A 25,035-nucleotide genomic window follows, 5' to 3' on the forward strand; every position below is an offset into this window, starting at 1 on the left:
CTCACATGTGAATCAGAACTGAAATAAGTACAGTTTCTTAGTGAGCTTGAAGAACATAACATGGGATTATACCAAACATCACATGTGAGCATAGGTGAAATTATGGAAGGTGAATTTTTTTTTCCTCTTTACCTTTCTACTGTTGGGTGGCACAGGGGCTGCTCCTCCTGGGGCAGCAAGTATGTAATTCCCACAACACTGACCACTCGCAAACTGAACGGACACACCTGCGTCAAATATTAAATGAAAATTAGGATGACTTTCTCTTCATAGGCATGTTTTACAGTGGCATTTCCAAACAGATTAGAGGTACAGCAAACTATTTTGCAAAATGCTTCTCTATGATATTCTGTTAGGCTGTTGAGCCACTCAAATACACTATTAAATATGATTTAACCAAATGCAATTTATATACCAAATGTCATACAAGACAAATAATACACTGCTCTCGCTGAACATTAACTTAATGGTCTTCCATGGGTGCCTGAACATAGTAATCATTTTTAAAATATACAGATGGTTATGCAACTTCTCCAAACTTTATTAAATAAATTTTATAAAGGAATATACAGCAGTTCAGGAAAGCTTGCAGTGACCAACTCCATTCATAAAATGAGAAATAAGTTCTCAGTCTTAAAAATCTAAACAAAACAAATTCAAATTCCATTGTAATGACTGTTTCTTCACTGTGTAGACATGCACACTCTGCCAGAATATCAAAATGCCTACAAACCTGAATGCAAACAGTAGGCCTCAGGAAATACTTCATCTTCTCCAGGATTTCCTTCTGCAGAAGGTCCCATGCTATCGTCTTCTCTAAGTGCAGCACAAAAGGTAGTCCAAATCTACCAAACAGAAACACTGGCATCACCTTAAAAGTATGGCAATTCCTTTAATGGCCTAACTCCTTATTCTTCATCTTTTAAAATGGAATGACAACATAATTGGTTTTAGGACAGTTCTCAAATCAGAACAGACAAGTCAACAGTAACTGTCATAAAGAGAAGATGACAAAGTCAGAAGTGCAGCCTCGATTTCTAAGAAAACTCAACAGCCTCCATGCCAAGTGACTCCACGGAAGCATGATGCTGGGCTACCAGGCATCCAGGGACAGGGTTGGCAGGGATGGTGAGAAAGGGGATGGGAATGAACAAGAATCTGGCAAACAGTGTGGGTCAAGCCTACAAGGAGGTGCCAGAGGAGCAGGGAGGGCTGGAAGGCCCAACAGGCAGGGCTGGAAGGCCCAACAGGCAGGCAGCCGTGTCCTGGTAGCCTCTGACAACAAGAGAGGCACTGGCCAGCAAGCCACACTGAAAGTCAGCACCCACCTTAGGCTAGACACCACTTGGCCTCTGCCAGGTTCTGTGTCTTGGAGAATCAAAGGCAGCTCTGTGGTTCTCAGCCTCAGATGCACAGTGAAATCACCAAAGTACTATCAAAAAATAACGATGCCTAAGTCCAGTCCACAGAGATTCTGATGACATCAGTCTGGAATGTGGCCCCAAACACTGAGATTTTCTCAGAAGTTTCCCAGGTGGTTCTAGTATGCAGCTGAAGTTGAAGGTCACTGACCCAGCCTCAACTTTCACCTACATCCAGAGTCATTCAAACCTATGTGCTGATCCCTGACTGGGTCCAGCTCCACATGTCCAGGTCTCTGTGCCGGCCACTCCCCAGCTTAGAACACCCTTCCCACCCTTCTCTAAGCTGTCTTCTACTCATACCCATGAACACACCCTTCTCCAGGTAGCACCTGGTTATTTTCTCCCTATGTGTGCCATAGCACTAACTACACCATGTTGTAAATACTGTGTTTCCGCCTCCACCAATGGACTGAGTTATCTGACAACAAGAACTGTTATTGATTTGCCTTAGTAACCTAAACCAACCATGCCTAAAAAATAGCAGATGATGAATGAAGGAATGATCAATCAACCTAGTTACCAGGGGAGCTCTAAGGCCAAGGCTGAAGCAGAGATAAAAGATCACTGGGAAACTCATTCCTAACAGTCATGGAGCTGTTTACCCGCAGTACTACTTAACAGTGAACCTACCCTCCTGAAAACCACTGTGGTGTGAAATGGGCTCCAAGAAACTCCATTATGAGGAGCTGCCTTTTCTCCCAAGCTTTAAACAGCCTCCTACAGTGTCCACTCGGGATGTTCCTGCCACACAGGACGTTCACACAGCCTGCTCCTCCTCACAGGGACTGGGCTCAGCTATGGCCTCCTAGGGCCACCTCCCGGCTGCCTTTCCAGTGCAGAGCTGCGGCCTCTCCTCACTCACACCCTCTCACTCTAACCTGCGCTGATGTCTTCAACACGGTGCTAACTGTCTCAAGCTTAATGTGTTGTTCACTTGCTTAAGGCCAGCCTGGCCCTGGGAGTGCAAGCCCCCTGAGGACACAGCCCTGTCTGTGTTGCTCTCCACTGGATTCCTAGGGTTTGGAACAGCGCCTGACACTAACACCTTTGTTAATGAATAGGATCAATATACACATTAGCACATTTCACATCAGTGGTATTTACCATCCAAGGTACTTACCTTACTGGGACAAAGCTACTTTAAAAGATAGTCTAAAGTTCCCATAAATTCTTAGGGCAGCAAAAGAAATCTGAGGGAGATTTCTGAGTTCCAAATTTCTGATTTGCAAAGCTGAGTGAACAATTGTGCCATCTGCCACAACAGGAGATACTGGAGGACCAGTATCATGGGGAAAGATAAAATGCTCAGCTTGAGACCTAAGACTAGGGGGCAGGCACTACCAAAGTAGATAAATTAAGGGTTGTTTTTTAAAAAGCTATTAAGAAAGCAGAACTGCAACTGGCCAGTAAAGCTATGAAATAATGTTCAACATCCTTAGCAATCAGAGAAATGTGAATCAAAACTACACTGAGATTTCATTTCACTCTAGTGAGAATGACAGTCATCAGGAATATAAATAATAACAAATGCTGGTGAGGATGAGATGGGAAAGGAACACTCACACACTGCTGGTGGGATTATAAACCACTATGCAATTGAGCACAGAGGTTTCTCAAAAAACTAGGAATGGAACCACCATAGACCCAGCTATCCCACCCCTCAGTATTTATCCAAAGGAATTAAAGTCAGTAACTATAATCACACATGCACACCCATGTCTAGCAGCACAATTCACAATGGCCAAGTTTCGGAACCAGCCTGTGTGCCTATCAATAAATAGGTAAAGAAAATATGGTGTGTGTATATATATGAAGTTTTATGCAGCCATAAAAGAACAAAATTATGTTATTTTCAGGAAAATTGATAGAATTGGACACGAAATAAGCCAGACTCAGAAAGTCAGGGTCATGTGTTTTCTCTCATATGTGGAAGCTAGAAAAAAAGGAAGGAAAAAAAAATTATGAAAATAGAAAGGAGACCAGTGGACTAGAAGGTGGGGATCGAGGGAGGGAGGAGAGGGAAAGGGAGGTGCTGGGCAACGAAACTGACCAAATTCTGTTATGTGCATGCACAAATACATCATAATGAACCCTACTGTTTTCTACAATTATCATGTACCAATTAAAAAGGAAAGGACAATCTGGATACAGGTCCAGCATCCTAAGAGAGTCTGAACTAAAATATTCATATAAGCCTTCAAAACCAGATGAGCTGTAACAGGCTTCCTAACTCACATCATAATCTTTTACTCCCCCTCCCACTGAATCAGGTCAACTTACACATATATTCCTGATAAATGTAAGGCTTCTCACCCTGCTTTTTTTAAACACTTAAAAGCAGCAAACTTGAAAGCTTTAGCACTTATTGGAAATTAAGCTGGCCTCACCTCCTCCCCTGCTGCCCGGTGCAGGCTCGGTTACACACCAGCACGACAATCTTGTCACTGCCTGCTCTGGTGGTGGGCAGGTCCATTTCCCCTTGCTTTGCTGCTGTTTGTGTAGAGGAAGACAGTCTATGATGATCCAAGCCAAACTTCAAGTGATTGAGATTGTTGTTTAAGTGAATTCCTGAAATAGAATAAAAACTACTCTTTTTACCTCTTCAAAATTATTTTCATTCATTCATGCATTACAAAGACATTTACCCAACAGAAAAAAAAATGTCATTTTAAATTGCAAGTTCAAGGTCAGCCTCAGTAACTTAGTGAAGTCCTAAGCAGCTTAGTGAGACCCTGTCTCAAAAAAATAAAATTAAATTAAAAAGGCTAAAGGATGAACTCAGTGCCCCTGGGTTCAATCCCCAATACTTTCAAAAAAAACTAATTTAAACTACAATTGCAAATAGGAACAAATACTCTCCTGTGAAATTACTCTGGTAGCCTTTAAGGAAAAAAAATTTAGCATCTATTATTTTCTTTAAATTAGCCTTACCTATCTTAAAAACTGAAAATCAAAATTCTCCACTTCAATGAATGTTAGATACAATTTCAGAAGAATAAATTTGCAGAGATAATCCAGCAATAAAATTTAAAGTGAGCCCCAGCAACCAAATAAATTTTAAAAACTAATAATAAAGACAAGAACATTTGAAATGGTCTATAACGTTCCAATATCAGTTTCTTTTATTTGGTGGGGGGCAAGGTACTGGGGATTGAATTCAAGGGCACTGAACCACTATTTTGTAAGCTACATCCCCAGCCCTATTTTGTATTTTATTTACAGACAGGGTCTCACTGGTAGTTCCTCTCCATTGCTGAGACTGGCTTTGAACTTGAGATCCTCCTGCCTCAGCCTCCCAAGCCTCTGGGATTACAGGCACGTGCCACTGTGCCCTGCCCAACAGCAGTTTCTCATCCCTGATTATTACAAGAAACAAGACTCTCATAATCATGAGAACATGCCAACTTTAACAAAATCAACTGGACTGAATCAACTCACATTAAAGTTAACAAAAATAGATGTATGGCAGACACAGTACTAGTCTCCACAAGGTCCTAAAGCAGACCTCCCTGTCAATTAGAGCTAGCCTGCACAAGGCCCTGCAGCAGGTCAATAAATACTGACTAAATATCAGTTCATTTCTTTAATCCGTTGGAAGTATAGAGTCTAGTAAATGATAGAGAAGAAAGAAGCCCCTCCCACCACCATCATAAATAATAACACTACCATCAGAAGAATAAAATTCAAATGGCTGCACAAAATTATTCATAGCAGAATTCTGATAGTAACTTAAATATCCAGCAATACAAGATGTTGTTGAAGATATATTAGCATGATAGCAATTTGAAATTATGACTACATAATTAATACCAAAATAACAGGATGACAAAAAAAAATCACAGACAGTAGAAATAAAAAAAATTGAATCTTTATCAAGCTATTAGAGGGAAGAAAACTTTTTAGGCTTCTGAAAGTTCTGTCCTCTGACCCCAAGGCTGGCTAACTCCTGCTTTTCTGTGCTCCCATTGCTTTCTGAACATAACACCATAAAGAAATTCCAAAAGGAACAAGAGTTGATTTCACTTCATAACCATCGTGAACATTGGTATGAGAATAAAAGATATTAGAAATCTGAATTTGAAACAATGAATGACCTCCTTTCCCAGGTTCTTGGCAGAGGTCAGGGTGGGAAGACTTAGGTCACTAGAAGCGGTCAGAACCATAATGAGATAAGAGAATGCCACTCAACTAAACAGAAATCAAACTGGGTGTTCAAATTATGGACCCATCTCCTACAGCCATGTGACCTGGGGCCAGTTACTTCACTGCTCTCAGCCACAGCCCCCTCCTAAACAGAGTGAGGAAAGCGCATGCCTCACATGTGCTGGGCCAAACATTCGTAAGGTCTTTAGATCAGAAGCCAAAACACACGTGATAAATTTGGACTTAACAAATTCACTTCAGAATAGACACATATTGTTAATCCTAAACAACTGGGGATGGGAAAGGGAATTTGGGAAAATGTTCAGTTGAACAATCATTAGCTGGGCTTTTGCTGCATATTAGGAATTGCTGTGTATAAAAAAATGAAGCAAAGAGTGGTCACAACTCTTGTAAGTCACATTGTAGTTTTGGGGTTATCATACTGGGAAAGAGATGATGGGAAAGAGAGGAGAAAACAGATCATTTCCACACACACGCTAGCTTAAGAGAGAGCAGAAGCAATGGGAACACAGAAAAGCGGGAGTTAGCCAGCCTTGGTGTCAGAGGACAGAACTTTCAGAAGGCTTTCTGAACAGGTGATGACTGGGTGTTTTTACTGTAATGTAATAAAATTAGAAAATAATTTAAGTAAACGAAAGCATATGAATGAAAATGCAACAACTGGAAGAAAAGAAAGTTCCTGGGTCAAAGAATAAAAACTGAAATAACAGAGTACCTGAAAATAAAATAAGCAGGGGCTGGGGTTGTGGCTCAGCGGGAGTGTACTCATCTGGCACGTGTAAGGCACTGGGTTCTATCCTCAGCACCACATAAAAATAAATAAATAAATAAAGGTATTGTGTCCCACTAAAACTAAAAAATAAATAGAGAGAGAGAGAGAGAGAGAGAGAGAGAGAGAGAGAGAGAGATAAACATCAGTGGGCCAGACAAAATTAAATACGAAGCTGGCAGTGGAAAGAGCTTACCACCTAATACTCAGAACCACCACTTATTAATACTCTTATGTATCACTGAGGAACACAAATTCCTGTTGCAATGAGATACAGAACAACAGTAGGTCTGGTGGTAACACAAGAAGTGATTTCTGAATAAGTATGAAGACAAATCTTAAAAAGGTGTGTAACATGGTGCACCTATGTTCTCTGAGTAAATTAAGAAAACAAATTTTTAAAAGGTGCATAACATAGCCTTTAAATAGAACAGAAATATTAGAACACTCATGCACAGACAATTGGAGACTACAAGTAGCTTAAAGTAAATCTCCCCAGTGGGGAGAGAAAGCTGGTGCGGCAGGCACCATGGAGGAGTGTGGAGAATTGTGTGCAACAGGCAGTTGAGCAGTCAGATGCTCAATAAAGAGGAATAAGGTCTGGGGTTCAGAAAGATTATTGGCAGAGAAATAGGGATTTGACTGAAAGCAAGAAAAACAACTGTCAGGCAAAACAAAGAAAATCTGAGTGGACAGCACTGTGTACACTTTCTCACAATTAAAAAATATTTATAACATGATATTATATCTGAAAGGGGAGACAGCTGTCAGGCCTGAGAGCTCAGGTAACGGCATGGAAACAGGTGCTCCTTTACCTCTTTGACTGAGAATTCCTTCAGGCCGAAATATTTCTGGAGTCTCAAAGGCAAAAATGCAGTCACTCTCATGGACTGTCTCCAGGTCGTCTGTATCACAAAAGGAACGGTGGAACCCATCATAGTACATTTCTGTCAACACAATCTGAAATGTGGGGAAAATAAAAATAGTTGGGTAGCTGGAAATTCAATACAAAATGATCTTCTAATTCCACCATGAACTTCTCTGGACCATCAAGACTTGGCAGCGCTCTAAAAAGGCTCTGAAATATCCCGCAGGCCCTCATTGTTGCTTTCAGTGAGAGCATCTTAGAAGCACAATATCACCTATGACTGTGTGACAATGTACACTGTTTCAGAAATCTATGGCATTAAGCCAGAGTTCCTTTAGGTTTTGGTGCAAAAGAGAGCCAGGAGACTCTATGTCTAACCCTCTGGTTTTACAGAGGAAAGAGAGGCTGAGAAACCCACCTAAGGATGCACAACTATTCCGTCTCATGCCAAGAACAGAGTTCACAACTGACTGTAGCATCTGCTCCCTCATCATTAAATTTCCCCCTTTTCAGACTGAAAATGTCAAATAATCATGGACATTCGGGGGAAAATGAAATCAACTCAAATGTCCAATAACAGTCACTAATGAAATATATTATAGTTCTACTAGAATTATAAAGCTATTAAAAAAAGAATGAGCACATATATTTGCACTAACAAGGAAAGAAGTAAGGTTTAAAAAAAAAGTATATTTGCACTATCAAGGAAAAAAGTAAGGTTAAAAAAAGTTATGTATAAACAATGTTTTTATAAAATAATGTAGCGTATGCACATAAAAAATCTGAATGAATACTATGTAACAGTACTAAAGTTAGTACAGTACAGGAAAATATTTAGTATTGGGATACTTCCACTTTCTAAGTTGTACTTCTGAAATGGTTAAGTATTTTACAGTGAAACAGAAAAACAAAAGATAAGGGGAAAACAATGAAGACATTTAGTGCCTCTTTACAGGCTCGGCATCATTGTCTGGTAAAAAAGCACTGGGTTGGGCAAGAGAAGGTTCCTGTCCCAGCCTGCCACCAACCAGCCCTGTGACTTTGCAGAAATCACATGGTTTCTCTTGGCCTCCTTCAAATGGGGCAAGGGGGAGGTTGCACTGCACCCCTAAGGTCCCCGATCAGCATTAACGTTCTTCAGTCTATGAGGTGAAAGGAGCTGGTGACCTACTCTACAAATAGCCCAGGGAAAATGTTCCTGGCAGGTTTCCTTCTAATGAATTCATTGGCCATGCTGTTTTTCTGCTGGTGAACACGCAAATATAATTCCCTCTCCCCAGCAAGCCGAGGTCAACGCAAACTGTAATTATTTCACCAATTTGAACCACATGCACAAAGAGCCAGACAGCACTGAAGCTTTAAAGATGCAACCAGATTTTCTCTGGACCCCACCAAAGTCTCTCTCCCTCCCTCTCCATCTTTCCCTCATCCTGGAGGGGAAAAAAGAGTCAATGAGCTCTTCAGAGTAAGGAAGAATATGAACATTTTATCAATGTGCCAGTGCGAGGCCTATGAAAATATGAGAGATTTGCTATATTGGGGCCACACTGCTGGTTGTGTTTGTTTTACTGTGGTAACTTCCCAACCAAGGCCACATGAGGCCAGACTACAAAACACCTTTATTGTTCAAGTGATTACATAGTGGCTTCCAGAAGCTATCTAGGGAAAAGTTGTTTAGCTATGAAGTCAAATCTTAAATAAGGGATGTTTTTCCAAATGAAATAATAATAGTGAACTGAATAAAAACTGTATGTAAAAACATGTCAAGTCACAAAGAGGCCAAAACATTTTAGGTCATTTAAACTTTAACTACTTATCAAAGATCCACTCCCCAAAAAACAGAATCACAACTTTCCCTTATCTCAACAAGTAAGAGACTCTGGTCCAGTTATAATAAGAAAACAAAATAGGGTTGAAGGAGTAGCTCATTGGTAGAGCACTTTGTCTAGCATGCAGGAGGCCCCGGGTTCAACCCCAGGATTTGGCAGGGGGTCGGGGTGAAACACACTGAGTATGTACTGCGAGCAGGACATGATACTAGCAAGATGTCCATTCTCATCACCATAATGGGAAGAGGTGTTCTAGAGTTCTCTAAGCCTATTTGATTATCAAACATCACAGTAATGTTCTTCTATTGTTCGCATACACAACCGTAAGAATTTAGGAGGGATCAAGTAATTATACTATATGAACAAAGCTAAAGAAGGTCTTGATGTAAAATATAAGCCTTTCCTTTCAAATATACAAACACACAAATATACATATACATACACACACACGTGTGTGTGTGTGTGTGTGTGTGATTAAATGAAGGACGAAAAGTTTTCTATACATTTTATTTTTATGGGTCTTGATTTCTTTTTCCCCTCAGACTACATGTAACTGGTTTTAAATATCTAAGTGACCATATTTGGCAAAGAATTATAAAAAATTTCAGAGAAACAGAATCAGCACCTTTGTGGTTCACATGCAGTGGGTCTTGGCAGCATTATTACCTGATCAGTGGGGATCTTTGTTTCCACAGACACTGCTTCCCGAAGTCTGGCAACAGTCCCAGACAGAGGCACAGCCACACCAATCCTCATGCAGTGAGAACATTTCCCTTGATACACTACAGTGACATAGAGAGGCCTGTACAGATCAAAGTCAGATCTTCTCATTAGTCACTTATTTTAACTAAATATAGAAATAAAATAGACCTGATCTGAAATCTACCCAAAAACTGAAGCAATCCCTACCTCTTTTTAGAAACCGAATTTAAAAAGTTCGTTTGGACCTAAGTAGAACTATCAAAACAACAATCAAGAGATCTTTGGAGAGCCAGGAGCAGTGGCACATGCCTGCAATCCCAGCAGCTTGGGAGGCTGAGACAGGAGGACTGCATGTTCAAAGCTAGCCTCAGCAACTTAGTGAGGCCCTAAGCAATTCAGCAAGACCTTGTCTCTAAATAAAGTATTAAAAAAGAGCTGAGAATGTGGCTCAGTGGTTAAGCGTCCCTGGGTTCAATCCCCAGTACCTTAAAAAGAGAGAGAGAGAAGGCAATATTGGCAATTTGGAAAAGGCAATATTCATAAAACAAAACTGAACAATGCTTGATTCTGTCTTTTGTATTTCCTTTGAAACAACCTAACTCCTGGAAGTTTTGAGGAACATTGTCCTAATTACAAGGACAATGCAAAGTTTCCAGAGAATTTAGAAGTCAATCAACATTCCTCCTCCTTCCCCATACTGTCTGTGAATGACCAGCTGAACCTGAGGCTCACCTGAAAACTTAGACAGGTACTTATTTCTTTAAGGAATTAATAAAGCATGTATTAAAATTATCATTAAATTTATTATTCGCCTAAATAAGTAAAAGATGTAATAGTAGTTTATAGAGGAAAAGGTACACTATCAGAGTGTACAGTCTTAATTTTACAAATCTATTCTTACCTTGTATGGGGTAGAGGAATTGGCAAAGAAATGCAGAGGAAAGGATCAAAAGTGTTGCTCTGTTTCTGACAATGAGGACATGTCAAAGAAGATCTTTGAAAACAAAAACGTAAGATATTCACATTAAGATCACCTTGAACTATGTCAAAATATGAGGGAACATTTGCTTTGTTCATACCTGTACTGGGCTTGAAAAAGTTCTTGTACAAAAGTGCTACACACAGGAAAAGATGGTCCCTCGGGCATGCCATCAGTCTCTGATGGAGGCTAAAAAAGAAAAGTACAATTCACAGACTAGAAGTATCAAGTTTTTATTGAAGATTAATCTAAAAAGTCATAATTGCCTTAATTTCTTTTATAAGCTACATATCATGTCCAGATACTTCAGTGACAGGCACCTGTTAAAGGAACCAAAGCATAGCAAACAGCGTGTAGGTCACATGGCCCCATCTCCTTAGACAGACCAGGTTTCTCTACCTCCAGCCCATTCAGGGATGGGGCAGCTCTTCTTCCCCAGTATGCTCCAATCTCCCTCCAACTCTCAAAGCACCCCAACCCGCAACCTCTTCCAAGAAAAAAAGCTCAACCACTTTGAAAGGACCGTTCTCCCCATGCCTAAATTCTAGTGCAGCTATTAGCTGGGCTATTCATTCTGAAGCCTAATCACATTCTACTTTTCATGTCTCCCCACCTAAGGACTAGCTATTGAGCATTTACTACCACATGCAGAGCACTGTACAGAACCTCAGAACACAAATGTAAATAAGACACAGTGACCTTGAGGAGGTCTCAATTTGGTAGGAGAGTCAGCAACATGCATAAAGTCATATGACAGCGTAGAGTGTGTAGGCACAAAGGGATCTTGATCAGAATAATTTAATAACCTACCAAAACTAGAAATCTGAAATTTGAAACAGAGCAAAATTAGCAAAAACTTTTAAAAGTTGCTTTGGAAAGTATCTCTTTAGTCTTAAACTGTTTCCATTATATACATCATAGTACCTATCATATTAAGGCTACGTGTATAAAAAAAGGAGTATGACCGTCATGTTTCTCAGTAAGACCATTCTGGAGGATCAGTTCCTATGCTCAAAGCCAATTCCAACAGCTTCCATACATTTCCTTTTGGATTGTGTGTTTGTTCTAATGATGCCGAGTATGTTTTATTGGAGAGCAAATGTTTCCACTCTCATTAAACAAGGATGTGAGCAGAGACCACATCTCTTGTGCCCTACACTGCCACACAGTAGCAAATAAGATGGAATATTCATGAAAGGATCCACTTAATTTTATACTCACCCAGCGTTTAGTCAATTTCATTTTATTAACTAAATGCAACAAGTTCTCAGTGGAGGTTGGGGAGAAAAGGGTGCACTGCTCCCCGACTGAAGCAGGGGGAGCGCAGGTCCTCACCTTCAGAGGCGGCTGGCCACTCTGCTTTACAGCATGATTGAGGTCTTCATGAACTCGGTCCAAAAGCCACAGCAGAAACTCCTGGGCATCATGCTGGGAATTCCCCCGATACTGCAGCGCGTTCTTTGACACAATACTCTACACAAGTAAATAAATCAGCATGAACAGGTGTAAGCTCCTGGCTTTAAAGAGAAAACTATTTATCATAATTTCAAAAGAGGAATGCAAGAGCCCAAAGATGCTGAAGATTACATCCCAGAAGGGCAGCACTGTAAAATAAGATGCTTAAATGTAAAAACCTCATCCCAGAAATATAACCAAGAACTTTAAAATGCACCTTAACCAGCAATTCTACTTTTAGAATACATTTAAAGGATACAACTGAAACAGCATGCCAAAACTATGCAGACTTACATCAGGGTTTAGAATAGCCAATGTTTACAGATATTACTTTTTTGTTTCAAACTTTAGAGTAAGATGTATTTAAATTGACTTTTCTAAAATGCTAAATAAACTTTTTTGTAAGATATTACATTTTCAAGATTCATCACTCATTCAACACAGATTTAATAAGTGGCCAAGGTACCTACAGCCTGGTGAGGGAGCCAGGGCAAAGTCAAAGCTTAAAGTACAGCATGATGTGCCCGTGCTGGCGCAGCGAGGAGGGGGCAAGGCCGTCAGAGGTGCTACGTGAACTCACGCTCTACGCTTGAATGGGTCTCAGTGGGTACTTCCTAGCTCTGTCACTGGAAAGGCACAGGAGCAGCACAATACCTGTACAACCAGCACCTAGACTGCCTCCCAATGTCATTCTCTCATTTAAAAAAAAAACAAACAAACTAGGGTTTCTTGGAGAAATGGTTGCTTCTAGGGCTGAGATGGGCATGTTACAGGGATGCAGGAACCAACCCAAAGAGCCCCCAATGGCCAAAGTTGGAACCATTTGAGCAACAAAATAAATAACAGCGATTATAATCCAAAGCATAACATAAATGAATCTATACTGATATAATTAAATGAATAAATAAATAATTCCTCCTAACAAAGGAACTGCAATTAATTTATGTTGATAATCTCTCCTCCACAGGTGGAGTTTACCACCCCCTACTAGGGGTGGGCTGTAACTGTGACTTGCCTCCAAAGACTTGAGTATGGAAAGAGGGGTAGGAAGGAAGCTGAAAGTCAGGACCCAGGTAGCCCTGCGCAAGGTTGGCATCATCAGTGGCGGGTCCTGCTGCTGCGTGTGCCCTTGATATGATGTAATGGGAGAGCACTTCACCCCTGTGGCTTCTTTCCAGAAACCCATAGCCTCATCTAATCATAAAAAAATTAAATAAAATCAGACAAAACCCAAATTGAGGGATATATGAAAATAAAATTAACTGGTGCTTCTCAAAACTACCAGGGTCATTAAGGAAAAGGCAAATCTGAAAATTGTCACAGATGAGAAGAAACTAGAGACACTATAACCAAATGCAGTGTGCTTGCACACATGGGGTCTTGGGCCAAGGGAACAACTGGTGAAATCCCACTGAAGTATGAAATTTAGTCAAGAGCAACATGCCAATATTCGTTTCTAGTTGCACTACAATGACACAGGCCATTAACAACAAGGACACTGGGTGTGTGCACTTTCTGGGTGCTCTTTATGCCACCTTTGCCAATTTTCCTTTAACTTGAAAACTATCCTGAAATTTAAACTTTTACTTAAATATGATTATATATATTTTTTATAAATATAAAGATGGCAGTTGTGCATACTGGGTGTCATGGGAACAAAACAGGAGCAAACTAAGGAACAGGACAGTGATGACATTCCAAAAGGAAATGTCACTTAAGCTGGGCCTTGAAGGATAAAGGCAGGATCTCAAGGCAAAGGAAGCAACATGTCCCAACACACAAAGGTATAAGAAAGTATGACACCTTTAAGGAAGACCAAGAAGTTTCAAAGGACCCAAATTCTAGGTCCACTCAGGCAGAGTAGGAGGCAACGAAAAAGTAAGGTAGAGGCCGGCTCAGGGGGGGGTTTTGGAGGCCACGCAGAGGTTGTGAGTGAGCTATGGGGTTCTGCAGCACACCGCGGACCTAAGTCCCTGCTCGTTATGTCTTAGATGTGAGGTGCCCCCAAAGGCTCATGTAAGACAATGTAAGAAGGTTTAGAGGTGAAAGGATTCGCTTATGAGAGCCTTTACCCAATTAGTGAATTAATCCCCGAAAGAACTTAACTGAGTGGTGACTGCAGGCTGGTAAGGTGTGGCTGGAGGAGGGGGATCACAGGGGGGTCCTTCCTTGTTGAGTGGAGCTAGCTCTCGGCTTCCTGACGGGATGTCCTGAGCCTCTCTCCTCTGCCACGCCCTTCCATCATGAGTTCTGCCTCATCTCAAGCCTCAAGGAATGGAGCCAGCCTTCGATGGACTGAGATGAAACTGAAAGCCCCCAGATAAACTTTTCCTCCTCTAATTGTTTTTGTCAAGTCTTTTGGTCACAGTGACAAAAAAGCTGACCAAGAAACTGTTCCCCCACTTGCTATTTGTGAGGCCAGTGTACAAGGATTATAATTATTCCCTGTGGTTGTGAGATGGGAATGTATGCAAATGTTTTACATGTAAAATTTGAGACATAGTAAGCACTCCAATTGTAGATGTGGGTGTTATATTAGGAAGCAGGGAGAAAAGCTGGGGGGCATCTACACAATAGGAGAGTAACTAGGAAACAGTAAAATGATGAGACAAGAAACAACAAAGATCCAGACTTAGCAGTGAGACCAAAATGTGAAGGCAGATTTGAGAGTTCAGGATTTAAGCAGTAGAATCAACAGAATTCAGTAGAATTCAGGAGTCTGGTGCACAAGCACATTCCTGGTACCTCAGCAAATGCCTGGAATCCTAGCAACTCGGGATGCCGAGGCAGGATGATCACAAGTTCAAAGTCAGTCTTGACAATTTAGTGAGATCTTTTCTCAAAATAAAAATAAATAAATATAGATGAATATAGCTGGTGATGTAGCTTGGGGGTAGAGCGCCCAGTGGGTTCAATCCCAGTACCACAAAAATAAAAAAAATTAAAAGATGATTTAAAAAAAAAAAATCAAGAGTTTCTGTGTGACACAGTGAAAGTGGAGGGTGAGGAAGCAGGCCTTAATGTGACCCCGGTGTCTCCGCTGGATGATGGACAACTGGTGGTGAACTACATCAAGACAAAACAAAGAAGGATGAAGTCTGGGACAGAAGGTGATGTGTTATCTTTCAAATCTACTCTATTTGAAGTTCTGCAGACCTCCAGAAAATGTTCTGGTAGACAACTGAATGATAGATCTTGGGCTCAGCAAGAGAGTCTGCACCAAGGACAAGGATTCTGGAGTCAACAGATGGTGGAAGCTGAAATCATGAGTGTGGCTGAGAGTGCCCAGACAGAATCCTGAGAGACCCTTCAAGCCAGAGGGCAGCATCCAGAGGGCAGCATCCAGAGGACACCTATATTTGGGGGGGGGAGGGGGGCGCTAAAAGGAGATCAAAGATGTGGCAAGACAATGGAAAATGGAGACCCAAGAGTCAAGTAAAGAGAGTTGTACAAAGGAAAGGTTGGAAAACAGCATTAAAGTTGAATAATAATAAAGCAGGCCAAACAAAAACTGTGGGCTATATTTCCAATTCAGATAATGATAATGGAGATGAAAGGAACAGACTTGTAATTTGAGGGAGAACCATCACAGCTCAATAGTCAATCAGATGGGAATGACAAGCTGATTCATTACACATCCTGAGATTTGGATTCGGGATAAAGGAATATTAGAAATGGAGGTGACACTGGCAAAATTCTCTAACTTAATAAACTGAACAAGGGAGAAGAAGGACCCTGATAATAAACGAGGTTTCAAATGCTGGAAAGATGCCACGGGGTCCCAACTCAGACCAGGCATGCAGGAGGAGCAGATGTGGGAAGGTCTTTACTCCACAACCTCCCCCAGACACAGGGAGATGCCATCTGAATGAAAATCAAATCTTTTTCTTCTCAGTCTGATTTCTTGAATTTCCCTGTCACATTTTATAGACTAGACTTATTTTTCCATTTTGAAATAGTTTGGCTTGTGGTCTTATGTTTCCCTTATTTAAGAGCATCAAAACCTAAGCCATTGGTAAATATACTGGAAGAATGAGAGCTACAGAAAAGATTTCCTAGTTTTAAAAAATGGATCAATAAACAAAAAGAACACATATATACATATATTCATATACATCATTAGCTATGTGCTACACACTTGCACGCGCACGCTCATATACATACACACACACACATACATTAGCATTAGCAATTAACCCTGTGGCTAACTCAGAATAGAAGAGAAACAGGTGAGTGGTGACACTATTATATTGTCACCAGAGCAAAAGAGAAAACCAGGGATGACACAAAAATTTTCTGTTTCTCACTTAGGTGAATAATGAAATCAGGAACAGAGGAAGGGAGTGGGAACTACAGAGTTTTGAATAAGCTGAGTTTGAGGCACCTACACAAAACCAAGTGAAATTAAGTCTGCTACTCCGGAAAGAGAATGAGGCAGGAATTTAAATCTGAGAGGCGTATGCCTATCTTATGGATGGAGAAAGGTGACCCAGGGAACACCTAGTGAGAAAAGGAGGCAACCAGGACAGAATGCTGAGGAATCCTGGGACAAGTCACAGAAAAGGAGCCCATGAAGAAAACAAGAGACAGCAGCTGAGGGAGGGGAAGCCGCAGGGGATGAGGCAACAAGGCGACTGCTCAGGAGTGAGGACATGCACAGGGCTCTGGGGCAGAGCAGAGGCCTCCTGCCTGTGAGCGCTCAGGGAAGCAGAATATTGGTCAAAGAGGGTTAGAAGAGAAGAAAGGTACGGAGATTGAGTGACGGCCATGTCCAAGCAGCCGGGGCTTACAAGGAAGGAGGAAAGATGCTGGGACTGCCCGAAGGACACGCTGCGGAAAGACTAGAGGAATCCACCTTAAACAGAGTGGGCCACGGAAGATAAGGGAGATAAGGGCATAGGAGAGGCCTTGACTCAGATAAGCAGACTACAGGAAGGCAGGGAACCTGTTTTCCTGAACTTGTTTTGTATCCTGCACTTCTGCGCTTTGTGGAGGAAGCAAGGGACAACTGCCCAGAGGAAGTCCTAGGTATAGCAGGGTGACAATAAATCTCTTGACATGTTAGCTGGCTGCCAAAAATTGTCAGAGGCACAGCAAACTTGGTTTCAAATGCTCTTATGTTCTCCCAAAGGAAAAAAAATGAAAGAAGTTTATCAGCCTATACATCCCCAAAAAACAAATTAACTGAAATCAAACCTTCAATATGCATCAAAACAGACTGTTATTTTCACTATTATTAATTTTTTTTGCAGTCCTGGGTATGGAACACAGGGGCACTCTCCCACTAAACTATATCCCCAGTCCTTTTTTCATTTTTTATTTTGAGACAGGTTCTTGCTCAGATGCCCAGACTGGCCTTAAGCTTGCCATCCTCTTGCCTCAGCCTCCCAGGTAGCTGGGATTACAGACATGTGCCACTGTACCCGGCAAAACATATTTTATTCACAGCATCCATTCAAATTCAGGGTAGACCAATATTTCATTCTTTATCAGGGCTGAATTAAATGTATCTAGGTTCCACACCACTATCATTTCAACTTGTCCAGAGCGATTCACCAATCACCACGTGCTAAGGTGCTGTGAAAAGGCTGCTCAACAAGATTTTTGTTGGGCACGACTTGACAAGCAGAAAGGCTTCCACTACCTAACAGGGCACAAACCGCTCTGGGTCAGCCCCACCCTAAATCACTACCTGGGAAACTTAAGGAAAAGAAAATCTCAGCACTCACACACAAACACAAATGCTCCTCCTTCCGCCTCTTTTAACCCCTCACAGAGGTGGCTTCTTCCCAGTGCAGATAAGCAGGGGTCTGTTTATTTTTACTTCTTCCCCAGACAAAACAAATCAGAGAATAATCTCATGGTCAATCCTTTAGCTGATGTCACAGAAAAGAACAGTGGGAGTCAGGAAGCCCCAGCTCTGCCACCAGCCATTGGGATTCCTGGTTCATGGAGACCCCTGGCATTCCAAACCTTTACCTTGGTTCATCTTTTGAGTCATAACTAATGCTGCTTTGGTTTACCTTTTATGATTTTTTTCATTATTAAACTTCAGTTTATTCGATGTCCTAAAATTAATCATTCTGTATTTTTTTGCAGCTTTTAAAAAGTTGATTGTCACTGTCATCTGTACATAGCAGCAATGCTATTATTCAAATATTCAAGAATTGAAATTATTCAAATATGTTGCTTCTTTGTGAACCTTGTTAAAATTAACTTTCCATATTTGTATCTGTTTTAGAGAATTTGGACATAATGTTTCTGTCCGAGAAAATATATTGAGTCATGTGGCTTGAATCCTATACATTCTACCATAAATAAATTTGGCCAGTTATGCCAGTCCCCTCAGTTGATGATCCTTAGCAATCACTTACTAAATAATAAAGTAAAAAGTCAAAATGCTTGCAGGGTTTTTAAGTTTCATAACATTTCACCTTATACTTCAAACAGAAAACTTTTATTTATTTATTTATTTTCCCTTTTGGGGGGGGGGGCCTGGTTGGAAACATGGTTAAGAAAAAAAAAATGCAGTCTCTACAACTGGAACTACACAACCACACATGAGGTCCACTGTTCCCACAGAGCCCTAGCAAGGAGGCAAAAGTATCCCAGGCTCCAGGGAAAGACACTAACGAGTCCAAAACATTCTTTACCTGGTCCCAGGAAGTGATGACTTCCTCCCATAGGGAAAGAACGTGGCAATAACCACCTGACACGACTGATCAGGAGTTGGGCTACTCTTGTGGGGAGAAGAGAGTTTGCAAGACTCATCAAACCCAATCACTACCCACTTTCTTTGTTTCTTTGCCAGAAGAAATATGGAATTTATTTCCAGTGATTCTAAGTAAGAAACAGAAGAACTTGGGAGGAGAACAGTACAAGCTCAGCAACCCTACTCTAAAAATCTAAAATCTGAAATACTCCAAATCCAAAACATTCTGAGCACAGACATGACACCACTAGTGGAAAATTCCACTGTTAACCTCATGTGATGGCTTGCATTCAAAACACAGGTGCACTAAAAATGTTGTATAAAATTAGCTTCAGGCTTTGTGAGTAAGGTGTATATGGGACATAAATGAATTCCATGTTTAGAGTTGGATATCATCCCCCAAATATCTCATTACATATGTGCAAATATTCCAAAATCCAAAAAAGTCTGAAACACTTCTTGTCCCAAGCATTTCAGATAAGGAATAGATATAACATTTCACCTTACATTTCAAACAGAGAACTTTTTTTGTTTATTTATTTTCCCTTAAAGGAAAAAAAAATGTATTTTTTTATATTTACAATTTTAGAGCAAGAAATGGAAAGATGAAATGTCAACAACTACGTTCATTGCTGATATCTAAAAGTAAAATCTGGTTCTCAGACTCCTGTTAGAAAGAGTGGTAAGTACTTGTTTTGAGAAAAGTTTCATTTATGAATCTGATTTTTAGGCTACCTACTAAGTTGACAAAGAATAATTAATCTGTACAAATGGATGAATACTATAAAAACAATATGACCCATGGAAAAAGATAATAATAGAGACAAAGTATCTATGCAGCGCTATGCCAGCCCAAGTACAGAAAGCAGCCCCAGCAGACAGGGCTCTGTGCCCTTGGAGGGCTTCTCCCCTCTTCACTCTGGTGGGGAGGCCTTTTAACCTAACAGCACAAATTCAGCTGAGAGGCCCAGGCATCAGCTGGTCATGGCAACAACAGGCTCCTCAACTTTCACACATTCTTTCCCTAGGACTGGACTGACCTCCACCAGCCACCAAACCACTGTCACTCCCCTTCCTCAGCAGGATGAAGCAGAGCCCTGGCGGGAGAGAGGAGAGAGAAAAGGGAGGAAGCTTCCATCAAGGATGGAAAGACAACCACATGAGAATGCGAGGGAACGCCACCTGCAGCACTCCGTGCTCCTGCCTGGCCACAGGAGAAGGTGCACAGCTCCTTCATCCTTCCAGACACAATGGCCTAACACAGGGCAATTCAAGTGCAGGTGTCCCTCCCCCCCCCCCCCCGAATTCCCAGGATCCAAATTCAGGAACCAAACAGATACGGATTGCAAAAGATACTTGCACTATTTTAAGAATAATTCCCCTGTACTGGGCATATACCCAAAGGAGAAGTAAACTCCTTACCAAAGAGACACTACACCACCACGTTTGCAGCACCATTCACAACAGCTCAATTAGGGAATCAATTCAGATGCCCTCCAGTGGATGCATGGATAAACAAAACGTGTATATTTACACAATGAAGTACTACTCAGGCATAAAACAAAGAATGAAATCCTGTCATCTGCAGCAACATGGACGGAACTAGAGATTATGTGGCATAAAACATGCCAGACATAAAGACAAATACCACATCCTTACTCATTTATGGGAAACAATGTCAGCCTGGTAGAATTACTAAATGGATTGGTGGTTGCTAGAGACAGGGAAAGGAGGAAGAGGGGACAGATAAAAATTAAAAGGGACTTCTAGAGACTGACAAATATGCTAGGAGGTAGAAGGAAGGAAAGGAGGGCAAAGAGGGCAGAGGAAGGGTAGGTGGACATGATCAACGCACGACATATGGAAATATCACAGTGAATCCCATTAATCTATGAAGTTAATATGTGCCACCAATTATAATAACACAATGTTTGAAAAGGTCAACAAACAGATATGCACCACAAACCATGGTAACAGGAACCCATTGTTGAAATTAAAACTAGAGAAGGAATTATACCTTACCAAAGGAAAAAGATACAAAAGAGGGCTTATCTGAAAATAAGTCTTGAATTTCAAGAAATTATAAACAGTATGTGAAACCACAAAACTAAGGGTCAAAGTACAGTCAAGGGCCAGGATAAAAGGGGCAAACACCAAAAAGATATCCTACAATGGTGTGGCCAGATGAACAATGAGCAAAGCTTTCCCAAGAGATCAGAAAGCTACACAGGTAGAAAATACAGCAGCAAGAGAAGCCCTCAAGTACTGAAATAGCTGTTGACCCTTTCTGCTACAAATGCAGAAGCAAAAAGTCAGGATTATGAATACCCGGATCCACGTCTTCATTGTAATAGCTTTACTTAAAGCAAATTTTCTGAGCCTCAACTATCTTTTCTACAAAATGGAGATTGATAATAAAAAGATTAATGTGAGGCTTTAGTGAGAACATAAATACTCTTATAAACTCCAAAACTCTACACAGATGCTATTATGTAAGTTTTTTAAAAATCAAGAAAAGAGAAAGGAATAATCCTGGAAAATGTCAAAGAGAAAGAAAAGGAGAAAATACTGAAAGCACTGGTTCTTCCCTCTGGCTGCACATCAGAATCACCTGGGAAACCTTAAAAACAAACAAACAAATAAATAAAAACCATGTCCTGACAAGAGCCCAAAGATGCTGACTCAAATCTATGGATAGGATTTGAGCACTGATGAACATACTTTATATACAGAGTTACGAAAAAGGTGCTATGAATGGATAATTATGAATGTAATGCATTCCACTATTGTCATGTATGTAAGAAATAAATTAAAAGAAAAAAGTGTGATTTTCTTTTTTTTCCTTTTTTTTAATTGTAATTGAAAACAGGATCTTTATTTTATTTATTTATTTTTATGTGGAACCCAGGCTTCGCACATGCTAGGCAAGTGCTCCACCGCTGAGCCACAACCTCAGCCCTATGATTTTCTTTTGAAATGATCGTATTTCTAATGTGAAGGCAGAAAAAACCTGGCCACCCTGGAAAAGCTCTAGAGTTTCCCTTCCAAAAGCATTAAAAGGGTCCTCAGCCACACCTGCACTGAGTCACTGATGACCCTGGGTCTTACTGATGGCCCTGGGACTACCAAGACAGATAACCCAGTGTGCATCTTCACCTCCGGACAGGGATCAGGAGTGATTCTTCATTCATTATTATTTCCCTGGCTCCTTCCAAATAGAATATTTGGCACAAAGAGTAACAATAATAAGTTATGACTGAGTGCTTGTACTGTATCAAACATTATACTAAGTGGTTACGGGTCTTACTTCCTACAAAATTCACCCTTAGGAAATTCTCCATGCTACATTATTGTTTACAGTAGAAAAAAAAACTTGGTTCGGAAGGGATATAATTTGTCCAAAGTTACCATTACACTACTCCTCAACCTCGACTGTTTACAAAAGCCTTAAAACATTTTTGTCCATAATCCTCCTTCAAGAAACAAAGGAACTCACAATGTTTTCCCCCTAATACAACTCAAGATTACGCAGAGCGTGAGGTTCTTCATTCCAAGTATCAATTCTCAACTTGGATATAAAACACATGTTGGAGACTCAACTACAGCTGCTCCAACCCCAGGCTTCTAAGAGTTTATTTGCTCTTAAACAAATCCTTGTTAATCAGTTTTTGTTTTGTTGTAATTTGCATTTTTCCTACGACTAAAATATGGCCTAGAAACAAAAATGCCGCTTACCTAATTGAGATGTTATTATTTGAGGAACAAGGAGGAATGCAGACTATGTAGAAAGGTCATATTACAGCCTGTGAAGAACCCGCCAGCTGGAGTTTGCTTGAGAAAGCCAACAGAGGAGACAGAGCTCTGGCTCGGTGTCTCATCTCTAAGGTGAAGGGCTGTGCTCTTCACCTTGGGGTGCCCACCCCCTCTGGTGGAGATCTGCCCTCCTTCCCAGCACACTCTGAGGGCAGCCACTAGCTAATTCCAAGTGTAAAGTCAGCCCAGGTCACCAAAATGTGTTTATGTATCCAATTAAGTAACTCAAAATTATCTTCTTTTCAGTCTCCTTGTCATTTCCCAGCACAATCTACAGCTCTTCCCAGTTATGGTAAAACAATGCCTTTTCTTTTTTTCTTTGTGAAAGGAAGAAGGGAAGGGAGGTGAGATTTTGGTTTACAATCACAAAGCAAACACCCAGGACTTATACAACTAAAAGGTCATCCTAAAGTAAATATAAAATCTTAAAAGCTAAAAGTGAAAACAGGAAAAACTGGGAAATCCATCTAAATATCTAAGAAATTTTTATATACTTTCTATCACCAACTTTACAAATGTTTGAGAGTTTTTAAAGAATCATGCTGTACACCTTAAATATTTACAACTTTAAAATATCAATAACATTTCAATAAAGCTGTTTTTTTTTTTCAACCTAACAGATCTATGGAGTCTTAAACCAAAGTTTTCTAGTTGTATCAATGCTAAATCCAAAGTCCATGCCAACCTCTGGGGAAGAAAAAGGTTGACAGCCTCCCGCATCAAAGAAAAATGAGGTAAGGAGAGAGGAAAAAGAGAGTTTTCAGGCCATCCGCGTTTGCCAGGTGGTGGGAGAGGAAAGCTTAGCACTAGCAAGAGAAAACAGAAGAGAGGCACCAGCTCGCTTCCTGATCAAGTGGTAGGAAGTAGGGGAGACCCAAGGACTTGAGAAGGCAGCCCAGGAGCCAATCAACCTCCTGGTTGAGGGTCTCTTCTCCCTGGGGTGGAAGTGAAGTGAGAGGTGGAACATGGGGCAGAAAGGAGGCAGGGAGGCCTCCAACCACCATGCACCTGCATGTACCCTGCACATCCTCGCATACTTTAAGTCCTCTCCAGATTATAGAAAACCCAATACCACATAATGCTATGGAGAGAGAGCTGTTATACGACTCTATCTGTTTAGGGAATGATGACAGGAAGAGAAGTTCATACAGGGTCAGTACAGATGCAATCCCCACCCCATGGGCAGCTGGTAAAATCTGTGGGCGGAGAACCTGAAGATAACAGGATGAACTGTTTCTTCTCTAAACACAAAAAAACACAAGACTGTGTATATCTACACACAAACAGGAAAAGCGGATGTCCTCTTAGTTATTGATATTTTTTCACTGAACAGGTTTTATAATAAGATCCAAAATATTCTGAAAACAGCCTTGCTTTGAATCATTATTCTGCTATTGCTCTTTTATGACTGAATCGTCAATTAGTAGTAACCAAGAGGCACTACTCACAAGCAGATTCCGTGAGTTTCACTGCACATTATGCACAGTACCATAAACCCCAGGTGCTCCCAGTAAATCTTAATTGGCTGGAGATGCTTTTCAACCCCGGGCCCTGCACCCGCTCTCCACGCCCAGTGCTAGGTCCAGGCTCCAGTCAAGCCAGGCTGATCCTCAGCTAGACAGGCGTGGTCCCCAAATCCACCTATTCCTTCAGCTTCCACCTATTCCTTCAGCCTTTGCCACAAGAATGAAATTCCATAAAAACCAGCACCAACGTGGAGTCTCCAGCTCCTCCTGGCTCCAGTATTTTCCTAGCAAAGTACAATTCAGAACTTTCCCAGCCTAGGCCTGACCTGGCCCCATCTTGACCAAATTCCAGTCAGTGGAGGCCTGGATCATCTCCCTTAGGGGGATGCTAAATGCAAGAATGTACAAATACATAGGTAGCAAGCCAAGAGAAAGTCTGTGAAATCAGAATAGTGTCATTCCCTAAACAACATGTTACTATCCTGTAGGTATACTTCCCCTTTAAAGATCAGATCAAACTTTCCTACCTACTACTCATCAAAGAAATGCACTAGGAATCTGTTAAACCAGCAGAATGCTATGTTTCACGCAGAGATTAATTAGAAGATTTCTTTTTTTTAATTATTCCAATAGTGGTATACTATAGTTATCCTTACTCACTGCTAGTAGTCAATCCTTCTGTAAAATAAGGTAAGAATATGATTTAATTAGCCTTCAAAACAGGCACCCACTATCAGGAATTTCACTCCTACAGCCTAAAGAAATGATCAAAAGTGAAAGATTTATGTAGGAAAAAAATCATAACCAGAAGTCATCTAAGTGCTCAAAAATAGACTGTACTATCTCATGCAATA

General features: G+C 40.9%; 1 protein-coding gene across 1 annotated transcript in view; it reads right to left on the reverse strand.

The window, feature by feature from the left end:
- The window catches only part of USP31 (ubiquitin specific peptidase 31), a 73,262-nt gene that overhangs the window by 25,934 nt on the left and 22,293 nt on the right, over positions 1–25,035 (reverse strand). The window contains exons 2-9 of the mRNA XM_081297796.1: positions 12,071–12,208; positions 10,836–10,924; positions 10,658–10,750; positions 9,721–9,856; positions 7,173–7,317; positions 3,812–3,992; positions 734–845; positions 133–227 (exon numbers count right to left, since the gene is read on the reverse strand). Coding sequence (XP_081153922.1) covers positions 133–227; positions 734–845; positions 3,812–3,992; positions 7,173–7,317; positions 9,721–9,856; positions 10,658–10,750; positions 10,836–10,924; positions 12,071–12,208 — 989 coding nt within the window. The remainder of the gene's footprint in view (positions 1–132; positions 228–733; positions 846–3,811; positions 3,993–7,172; positions 7,318–9,720; positions 9,857–10,657; positions 10,751–10,835; positions 10,925–12,070; positions 12,209–25,035) is intronic.

Source organism: Spermophilus citellus (genome assembly GCF_964194105.1).
Source record: "Spermophilus citellus genome assembly, chromosome: 6".
In the NCBI taxonomy this organism is placed as follows: Eukaryota; Metazoa; Chordata; class Mammalia; order Rodentia; family Sciuridae; genus Spermophilus; species Spermophilus citellus.